Raw genomic sequence first — 10,000 nt, 5'->3', positions numbered from 1 at the left:
ATATATATATATATAGGCGTGTGTGTGTTGGGGGTATATATGCAAGTATGTATGTGTTTATGTATGTATGTATATGTTGTTATGTATATGTATATATATTATTATTATTATTATTATTAAATTATTATATTATATTATACATATATATATATACATATTGTCTGTGTCTCTATGTGCGTGTCTGTGTATATGTATATAAGTATGTGTATGTATACATGAATGCATGCAAATGTATATGCATATCTACAAATGTGTACTTGTCGGATACTTAGTCAAGACTTACATCCATTTTGATATTTCAAACCTTCTGGCTAGGAGTGGGCTGTATATAGGCAAATGAGATTCGAAGGTGGCTTCCAAGGGCGCACCAATAAATTAGTAGATGGATGTTATTCATTCTGGATGGGTGGGATCTTTCCACTTATAGGATACATGCAAAAGAATAGAGGTAATTTTTTTATCCTTCTCGTGTTCATTGTATTTTGTTGCGAGCTGATTTCCGCTATTATTTGATTCCGCTTTTTGAGTAATGAACATTCTGAAGAGCATGAAATGAGAGATAATATCTACGTATCAAGGTGTTACTTGGTGATAACACATTTCGGCTTTCAAAGCACCCGCTGCCCGGTGACGAGGTGCAGGTTCTTTGTAGTGTTCGCATTTATTACGATATTTGCTATCTCGTTTATCGTCAGGGTGGTTCTCATTGACTCTCTGTATTTGTAAATATCAACGCCACGGTGCACAGCTCGATTATCAACAGTATGTACACTGAGCTTTCAAACCATCCGTCACGGTTGAAGCATATGGGACAACATTTTCCACACTCGGCGGCTTCGGCGAGCATTGCATCTTTATTTTTTTGTATCTTTTGGAGTTATGAAAACAGACGAGATGAACTATCTGATGGAGTGCGAATGCATGATTGTTGGCAGTACAGCAACACAGTTAGGCAGCAAAAGCCGACAGCACAGATACCAATCACCGGTTGTGTGAAAGAATTTCATGCGCTCTACATATACAACCCTAATCCTATTTTTATTTATTTTTCAATGTTCGTGCTACACAGCCAAATCAGAAAGCACGCTGGTTAAAGAAGACTGGCTGTTCAACAGAAGTATGTCTGTAATCAATCTTGTGGCAATGCGCATTCCTGAGCATGCGCTGGGTGCTCCATTATTTGGTCGAAAACAGTTTAACCACTATGTTTGATACACAACGGCACTATGTCTAATTGTATTACAAGTGTTGGCCTGTCGTTTTAGGCTGGATGATTCAGATCTCTACCTATGAATGATACTGAGATATCATATTGTTTCCAATACTGTGTTGAATAATTGTCATTCTCGATCTCCATTTACAGTTGCACTGCAAGAATACATCTTATTCGCTTGTCAAGAACCTTTCGGAGGCTGCATCGATAAGCCCGGGAAGTAAGTTTCTTTGTGCACAAATTACTTTGGAACTATGATCTAACTTCTTCAGCCTTTGTATTTGGTTATGATTTGCCCATACCAAACTTGCTGTTCGTTTCTAGAGTACGGGCTGAATTATAAATATATTTCGTTGACTTCTGATGACAACCCTTTCGCTTCCATATAATTATCATGCATATTCCACAGAAGCCGTGACTTCTACCATACGTGTTACGTGCTAAGCGGATTATCAGTGGCACAACACTATGCCGAAGAGAACGAGCGCGAGTCTACTTTGTTTATTGGGGAGATCGGGAACATAGTGGTAAGTTCGTTTTGTTTACAGATACACTCAAACAAACTATGTATAGGCCATTACCAACAGGAATGCGCTACAATCGCGAAATAACAAAACATCTTTTGTAAAGCTACTTGTGCGATTGGCCCTTCGAATCACTTTCATGTACTTGCACAGAAAACATTCATTGTTGGCGTTGTAGCTTTTGCATAGACACCCATCCCTTAACTGTTGAGCTCAGAACGCGCTGTATCTCTTCTCTATAAACCACAGGAAACAATCGATCTCTTCCACAATATAACCACAAAATCGTACAGAACGACGATAGAGCTGTTTGAGATTCTTGGAGCGGATACGTAAAGTTCAGTAACAAATAAAAATAAAAAATTTCGAAAGACACGTATTGCAAGAGCTATTTTTAAAGGCGTACATTATCTCCACTCTGACGACTATATGTAATAATATATTGCACTTTAGGGCAATGTGGAGTACTTTCTCCACTTCGAATAGACACAATTTATAAGGGTACATTCTCTCCACTCTGATAGACAGATAGCTGCTAAGGATACAATGAACTTTAGGACATAAAGAAGTACTTTCCTCACTTGGAATAGACACAAATACTTCCGAATCACAGCCAGCCATTCAGTGATACTTCGCATACAACCACACATTGCAACCCCACCCTAGCCCTCCCCCAACAACCCGAATAGAGATAAGCGTGGTAAATTTTACAGTCGTTTTTTTATTGACCATATTCTAAATGAACATAATAAAACCCCACGCGACTCACTACTTAAAGCTCGTCGTGCTCGTCCTCATCATCGACATCAAAGTCACCATTGCCGGCACCTCCCTCGTACATGCCTGAGATAATGGGGTGTACAATCTTCTCTAGCTTCTTCTTCTCGTCATTCAACTCCTCAGCCTCGGCCTCGGGGTTGCTGTCCAGGAACTCGATGGCCTCGTCAGCAGCATCGATAATGGACTTCTTGTCATCTTCGGAAAGCTTGGTGCCAAGCTTGTCATCATCTTCGGCCTGTGGTGAAAATGGCAATATTATGAGTAAACATGTACGATATTGCTATATGCTGTGCTATATATATATATATATATATATGCGCGTGTGTCTGTATGTATAATGTGTGTATATATATATTAATATATATGTATAATGCATATATATATATCTAATTAAATACATATATATATAATTCAAAACAACTATTACAGTACTTGTGCACACTTGATTCAAAACCAACTCCCATTCTTACGGCCACAACCCAACCACAAACTCGGCAAGTTTTACTCGATATTTAAATGTTTCCTTCCGAAATATAAACGAATATTCGCAACAGAATCTAAAATCATTTGATATAATTGATACTGTGCAGGACGCAATTCAGAGGTCGAAAACGCCCACAACAGAATAGAATATGCATACTATAAAAATACACTATGAATATACTACAATAATGCAAGTATTTCTGTATGACGAGATGTTTGCAGTGGATTCAACAACGTACCTGTCCCTTGACGCTGTAGGCGTATGACTCAAGACCGTTCCGGGCATCGACCTTGTCCTTGATCTTCTTGTCCTCGTCCGCGAACTTCTCGGCATCAGCAATCATCTTCTCGATATCCTCGGGCGTTAGACGGTTCTGGTCGTTGGTGATAGTGATCTCCTCCTTCTTTCCAGAGCCCTTCTCCTCGGCGGATACACGCAGGATACCGTTGACATCTACTTCGAAGGTCACATCAATCTGTGGCACTCCACGGGGTGCAGAGGGAATACCGTTCAGGTCGAATTGACCCAGAAGATGGTTATCCTTGGTCATAGGACGTTCACCCTCGTACACCTTGATGGTTACCGTGGGCTGGTTATCAGCAGCGGTGGAGAAGATCTGAGACTTCTTGGCGGGAACAACGTTGTTACGGCCGATAAGCTTGGTCATGACTCCACCAACGGTCTCGATACCGAGAGTAAGAGGGTTCACATCGATCAGCAGGATGTCCTTAAGCTCGGATGTGGCACCACCAAGGATACCTCCCTGAACGGCGGCTCCGTAGGCAACAGCCTCATCGGGGTTGATACCACGGTTGGGCTCCTTGCCGTTGAATAGACCCTTGACTAGCTGTTGCACCTTGGGGATACGAGTGGATCCTCCAACCATTACAATCTCATCGATCTCGTTCTTGGCAAGGTCGGAATCCTTCAGTACCTTCTTTACTGGATCAAGAGTGGACTTGAACAAATCGTTGTTGAGCTCCTCGAACTTGGCACGGGTGAGCGTCTCGGAGAAATCAATACCGTCGTAAAGTGACTCAATCTCCAGACGGGCCTGATGCTGAGAGGATAGCGCACGCTTAGCCTTTTCGACCTCACGACGCAGCTTCTGCACGGAACGGTCGTCCTTGGCAAGATCCTTGTTGTTCTTTTTCTTGAAGATCTCCATGAAGTGCTTGATCACACGCTGATCGAAATCCTCACCTCCCAAGTGCGTGTTACCACTGGTGGCCAGCACCTCGAACACACCGGAATCAATGGCTAGAAGGGACACATCGAAGGTTCCACCTCCGAGATCGAACACTAGAATGTTTTTCTCGCCATCCTGCTTGTCCAACCCATATGCAATGGCGGCGGCTGTGGGCTCGTTGATGATACGCAGAACGATAAGTCCGGCAATCACACCGGCATCCTTAGTGGCCTGACGCTGAGCATCGTTAAAGTACGCGGGCACGGTAACAACAGCGTGTGTGACTTCGTGGCCAAGGAACGCCTCGGCGGTCTCCTTCATGTTGGTCAACACCATAGCGGACACCTCCTCGGGGGCAAGTACCTTCTTACCGACTGACGTGTTCACCTCGATGTGGGGCTTCTGGTTCTTCTCGATCAGTGTGAAGGGGAAATACTTGCGATCATCTTGTACGGCCTTGTCCGTCCAGTCACGTCCGATAAGACGCTTGGCATCGAAGATGGTGTTCTTGGGGTTTGATGTAAGCTGATTCTTGGCGGCATCTCCAACTAGACGCTCACCCTCCTCAGTGAAAGCGACGTATGAAGGGGTGATACGGTTACCTGTGGGTAGAAAGGCATGTCATAACCATCAGAACACCAGAAAGTAGTATATATATCTTCTAATTGCGATCCAAAATAGGGACAAACATTTGAGAGTTGAAACTATAACAGAGTAAGAAACCAAATCACCTTGCATAACAGTGAGCGTTTCATTCAGAGCTACAAATAACACTACTAGAAACAAACTAAGTCGTCGGTAAAGGCTATCGTTCTCATAACAGCCCAAACACGTTAATGCACGAATATGATCTCACATTGAAGTCCCGGACGTCACTCTCGTCGCAATGGACTAAAAAGCCTGTGAAGAACATATAAAACCGACTAGGCACATACACATATGTAATCGATGATCGCACTATAGATCGCTTACATTCAAACTTCGTCCCCAACATTACTCAGACACGAACTGTGCAATATCTAAAGCAGAATATTATTCTACCGCATTGGCAGATAGAGCACTAAGCCATCAACGCTACTATCAATTTCGATAGGAATACATCCATACCTTGTGAGTTAGGGATGATCTCTACACGGCCGTTCTGGAAAACACCTACACACGAGTATGTGGTACCCAGATCGATACCGATCACGGTACCATAGTCATTCTTCTTCTCGGCCTTCTCGGCCTTCTCGGCAGCCTCGTCACCGAAGGAGGTACCTACGCACGCGAGTGCTAATAAAGAGAGACCGTACTGAAATGCTTTCATTTTGTATATAGTAACTGTCTGGTAACTAGTGTACTTATCGCTACACTATTATAGGTATGAGAGGTTTTGCGGATATATTTGTTTACAATTTCGTCGACACTTTTTTTTTCACTTTCCCGATTTTTTTCACAGTAGTAGGTACAGTGTACTGTTATTTATTTTTTATTGTGTATATTGACACAGTCCCAGGACCCAGTCCCAAACTCTTCGCCTCTTCGGTCAGTACTCGGTACACCGGAGGCGAAGGAGAGAAAAGCAGATCCCGATCTTTGTCCTTTACCTGATTGGCTGGGGTGTTCCATATCCCACGCGATATTATTGAAAAAAAGGAAAATACACAGAAACCCCCTCAGGCCTCAAGCCATAGTAAGGACCCCTTCTTACACACCGGGGGGGGTTTATTCACTCTCAGACTCAGAGTCTCAGTCTCTCAGACCTCAAACTCGAAGGCTCAAATCGAGCAGCGGCCAGGCAACAGCTTTCATCACAGGGCACAGGCCAAGCATCACACTCGCCAATCCAATGATTTCAGTTCGCAGTTGTTCACAATGGGCTCCCGAAGGACGAAAAACTGAAAATGTGCACAAATAAAGCAAGATTCTAGTTCGGTACTACTACTCTATTGCGGATCCAAGGCAACGGCGACACCAAGCTCTTGTATATCGGATCATCAATAAATGCATGATGCAGTTGGTTTGCTTTTTGCGTGCATAAACTTATGTAGACGGAATACATGCATACTTTTTTTATGTGTATTTTTGTGATTAGTATGTACCGTACCTGTGTAAATATTAAGTACGTGTGTGTACGTGTGATACATAAGCATACGTGCATATATAGGCATAAATAAGTTTAGTATATTGAGATCACATTCGACCGCTAATTTGGCGATATAGCGTATTACGTTGATATATAGTCCTGTTCCTTTTAGCTAGCGGTTTCAAGCCATGTCGACCATTCCACAACTGTGTTCAGCAGCAACACAGCCTCCTACCATATCGGCCCTACCCGATGATCTAGATGTACTGATTGGTATGCTTCGCCGAGGACACACCCAGTATAACAATCTCCGAACTACTTATCTACATATATTACGGACTTTTGAACATGCCAGACACCATTGGGAACTTCTTGTTACCATGGAGAGGAAATTGAGTGAAGCAGAGAAGGTGTTGAGCACGGTGAGTTCTGATAAATAAATGTTTTCATCAGCAAGTAGTCTTTCATTTTGCGTGCAAAATTGATCAATGCCTACAATTAGATGGCTGTTTTATGTTCATATAGCTGGTACGATTGAACTATTTCTAAGTTTGGGACTAATAGCTATATCCACGTTTGTGACTAATATTTGGATGGGTGTTCCAAAGAAAAATAGCTAAGGTATTTTATACCAGTAATATTTTTGCATTAAAAGGAGTGGCTGTGGTTTCCATTCAGAATGGCAATTTCCCAATTCGTTTGCGTAACAACGAGTACAGTTTCCATATATAAAACTCCCTCTCATGATATACTACAGGGAAATTCCATAATTTGAGCACAAAGTGTACTTGAATTCCTGCTTCCCTATGTGTACCCCAAGCGTATATTTATGCTCCAATGGTTCTTATGCAAGGTCGATTATATAATACTATATTACAGACATATATCCATCTCTAACTCTGAGAGCTTTTTTGCGCCATATAGCATACTGCAGCAGAAAAGGAGTTGATGACTATTTTCAAGGATTTGAGACTTGTGTCGACGAACAGGATGAAGCGTGTAGATTCTAGCCATGTATGGCACCGGAAGAAAAAGGTATGCCTAATCACAGCATCAATTAAGGATTCAGTTGGTTGTTTTGCGAATTTGGTGACGAATATCTCTGATATGGCCTTTACCTAGACGGCAAGCATAATATTACAGTATTCTGTTATATGTTTATAGCCTCTGCGCGAATCTGTGTGGCAAACGTATGAACTGATAGTAATTGTGAAAACACCTTGGCCGATGTTCATCCCTATGTGCTCATTTATGTATATATTTAGACCAACGCCGCCAAGGCAGCTATGGCCGCACTGTGCAAGTCGTTTCCCGATAGAGTGCGTGTGAAGAACATCGCTTTCTCCATATCAATGACCGCGGACGACAGTCCCCTCGATAGGGACATGTGGGTGATGAATGAGAACCTCGAGACAATGCGAGTGGCTGACAGAGATGACACCACATATATATTACGTCATCCAGTACCGAACTCCGAATATGTCGATACCAACGGAAAATGCAACTCCACCGCACACCAAAAGTATGGTGGTACCGGTCGATATTTGGATGAAATTTATAACACAGCGATAGAACACGACAACCTCTTCAAAAAACCTTGGAAGAGAAAGTCGAAAAACTGCATGGGAAGGGAGAATGTGAGGGCTGAGAATATATACCACAGGGATGATTATACTAATGAATGTAGTGATGTCGAGTATGAAGACTGCGATAGCAGCGATGCTGATGAGTGTGTTGGCAACACTCTTGGAAATAACATACCGCTAGGTATAAACAAATAACTCGAGATATAATTCCGTACTGCTGTTTGCATATCCTATCGTATTTCATTGATACACCTAGCTCATGGGACGGAACTTGGGCCAGGCGACTTCATTGGGGAGAATACATGACTATGTTGGGAAGACTCTGTGATTGCTCTCTATGATATATGTTGTAAGCCACTGTACTTGTTGAATGTGAACGGTGTCCTAAGAACTAACCCAAGCTCTAGAAAAGAGCGAATCCCTTACAATAGCGTACACTGCAACAATACTTAGTAGAAGTCAAGCGAAGCTCTCAAACTGCATGGATGTTTACTATGAAGCTAACTGCACCAGTATATCGGTAATGATAGCACCAGCCTAGTGCATGAGTTGTGAAGATAATCACAAATCATAACTCGGTTTCTAGAATTGAGGCACTCGATGGTATATCGATCTCTTGATCTTCCTATCGTAAATTTTAATGGATTTCACGCTGCTGCTTGATAGACGTGCTTCTTTTTGTGTCTACTTATTTTTGTTCAAGGAATACTGTACTTCATATAGCGAGTCCCTATAACCAAAGTTCATTTTCGGATCTGCAGGAAATCATATAACCTGCAACTATAATTGTTCTCCAAATCACATATTTGCTAAGTTTAATTCGAAGTTCAATCTATTTACAATTCACTAATCTTACTTAAGTGTAATATAGCTTTTCATCAACTAGGTACAGCGTGAGCATGAGAGAAACTTACACCTTCCTGCATTATCGTACGACCCCAGCACCAACGAGAATACCCGGCGACCACGCACAGTATTCCAAATAGTAGTGCCGCTGGTAAGATACACAGTACATGCACTGCATATAACGTGGTCTGTGAAACAAAGAATGTTGCGATGTGAGGATGCAAAACAATAAGGATGGAAACAATGTAAAGCGAAAAACACATCCAAATAATATTGCTACGTGAGGGTGCAACCAAAGAAGGAGTGAAACAATATAAAGCTAACACGGCCTGCATATTAGGGTTATTTCACAGCGAGGCTTCCAAGCTACAAGTGCACTAACCGTCAGCACGGAGAGGAGATGCGAACCACCTGCGTACAAGAAGTACTTTACAGAGCCCTTTTTGAAGCCGATGTATCCCAGGATCATCCAAAGTATGTTCAGCAGCACAAACATGCAATCCGCGAAGGCTGTGTTGCGTGAAGGGCAAAAGTAAGAATGCATTACGTAGTGACTCGACTTTGGGGTTCGCTAAAGAATTGAAGAATGTTCGAGCTAAAGATTATTCCGCGAGTAAAGTGGGTCTGCAGTCGAGTATTATAAATTGCGACGTGGTAGGTTAACGACGTAATTGCAACGCATCAGATGGCAAAAGATCAGCAGTAGTGTTTGTTGGGCCTGCTCGCTGGATACTCTACCGCTACGAATTGCAGCTTGCAAGAAAGATCACCAGAGATCGTTAATCCTTACCAGCGGCTAATACATACGACGTCCCATGGCATCCTGGGGACGGGACATTAGCTGCGCCTGCCGATGCCTGAATGGTTCCGATCGACTGCATTAGAATGTTCACAATACCTGCCCCCAGTCCTGAGGCTTTGATGTTTTGGGAGACAGACGTGTCAGTAAAGTCTAATCATTGCAACTCCCAATGAAGCAAAACCCTAAATGAGAAGAAATCATAATACACAGCTCATCTGTTGTATTAAACTAACCTATAACGGCTTTAAGTTGATCGTGCAACGAATGTATCTTCATTGGTCCTTCCAACATGTGGCCCAACCACCGAGCCCTGTGTAGTGATATTTTGTGTCATTTTAATATTGCAATGGTTTCCGCATAAAATGTGCATAATACTGGTATCTACTGGCAGATAAAAAATCTATGCGCACACGCTCATGATTCTGGCATGTCATTATCAAAAATGTACACACCGATATAAGTGTCCGAATGAAAATTGTGTCCTATGTGCTGCATCCACATCCATATG

At 42.4% G+C, this 10,000-nt stretch overlaps 4 protein-coding genes across 5 annotated transcripts in view; 2 read left to right on the top strand and 2 right to left on the bottom strand.

The window, feature by feature from the left end:
- Positions 1 to 2,073, top strand: part of SARC_09312 (hypothetical protein) — a gene marked incomplete at both ends in the record, with an annotated part of 2,854 nt that extends 781 nt beyond the window's left edge. Inside the window, 5 exons of the mRNA XM_014296682.1 lie at positions 316 to 448; positions 1,070 to 1,117; positions 1,364 to 1,433; positions 1,623 to 1,740; positions 1,987 to 2,073. Coding sequence (XP_014152157.1) covers positions 316 to 448; positions 1,070 to 1,117; positions 1,364 to 1,433; positions 1,623 to 1,740; positions 1,987 to 2,073 — 456 coding nt within the window. The remainder of the gene's footprint in view (positions 1 to 315; positions 449 to 1,069; positions 1,118 to 1,363; positions 1,434 to 1,622; positions 1,741 to 1,986) is intronic.
- Positions 2,074 to 2,435: 362 nt separating this feature from the next.
- Positions 2,436 to 5,536, bottom strand: SARC_09311 (glucose-regulated protein). The gene is made up of 3 exons (XM_014296681.1): positions 5,298 to 5,536; positions 3,240 to 4,792; positions 2,436 to 2,752 (listed from the first exon to the last, which is right to left on the bottom strand). Exons 1-3 carry the CDS (start codon positions 5,497 to 5,499, stop codon positions 2,510 to 2,512), a joined length of 1,998 nt encoding a protein of 665 aa, XP_014152156.1. The 5' UTR covers positions 5,500 to 5,536; the 3' UTR covers positions 2,436 to 2,509.
- Positions 5,537 to 6,441: 905 nt separating this feature from the next.
- Positions 6,442 to 8,051, top strand: SARC_09310. 2 transcript variants are annotated; one of them, XM_014296680.1, is made up of 3 exons: positions 6,442 to 6,680; positions 7,183 to 7,293; positions 7,524 to 8,051. In XM_014296680.1, exons 1-3 carry the CDS (start codon positions 6,447 to 6,449, stop codon positions 8,037 to 8,039), a joined length of 861 nt encoding a protein of 286 aa, XP_014152155.1. In that variant the 5' UTR covers positions 6,442 to 6,446; the 3' UTR covers positions 8,040 to 8,051. The 2 variants fall into 2 exon arrangements, with proteins under 2 accessions (XP_014152155.1, XP_014152154.1); XM_014296679.1 differs by lacking the exon at positions 6,442 to 6,680 and having other exon boundaries at positions 7,086 to 7,293.
- A 285-nt stretch (positions 8,052 to 8,336) lies between these two features.
- Positions 8,337 to 9,783, bottom strand: SARC_09309 (hypothetical protein; the record flags this gene model as incomplete). The annotated part of the gene is made up of 4 exons (XM_014296678.1): positions 8,337 to 8,381; positions 9,073 to 9,200; positions 9,481 to 9,606; positions 9,726 to 9,783. 4 exons carry the CDS (start codon positions 9,781 to 9,783, stop codon positions 8,337 to 8,339), a joined length of 357 nt encoding a protein of 118 aa, XP_014152153.1.
- Between the last annotated feature and the right edge of the window lie 217 nt (positions 9,784 to 10,000).

This window comes from Sphaeroforma arctica, assembly GCF_001186125.1.
Source record: "Sphaeroforma arctica JP610 unplaced genomic scaffold supercont1.932, whole genome shotgun sequence".
In the NCBI taxonomy this organism is placed as follows: Eukaryota; class Ichthyosporea; order Ichthyophonida; genus Sphaeroforma; species Sphaeroforma arctica.
This window is presented reverse-complemented; position numbering and strand designations above follow the sequence as displayed.

Coding starts and splice junctions, on each gene's coding strand:
- SARC_09311 (XM_014296681.1), bottom strand. CDS start 5,499: ATGAAAGCATTTCAGTACGGTCTCTCTTTATTAGCACTCGCGTGCGTA. Junction 4,793..5,297: donor GATCATCCCTAACTCACAAG/GTATGGATGTAT, acceptor TTCTACCCACAG/GTAACCGTATCACCCCTTCA. Junction 2,753..3,239: donor CCTACAGCGTCAAGGGACAG/GTACGTTGTTGA, acceptor TTTTCACCACAG/GCCGAAGATGATGACAAGCT.
- SARC_09310 (XM_014296680.1), top strand. CDS start 6,447: ATGTCGACCATTCCACAACTGTGTTCAGCAGCAACACAGCCTCCTACC. Junction 6,681..7,182: donor CAGAGAAGGTGTTGAGCACG/GTGAGTTCTGAT, acceptor TGCGCCATATAG/CATACTGCAGCAGAAAAGGA. Junction 7,294..7,523: donor TATGGCACCGGAAGAAAAAG/GTATGCCTAATC, acceptor GTATATATTTAG/ACCAACGCCGCCAAGGCAGC.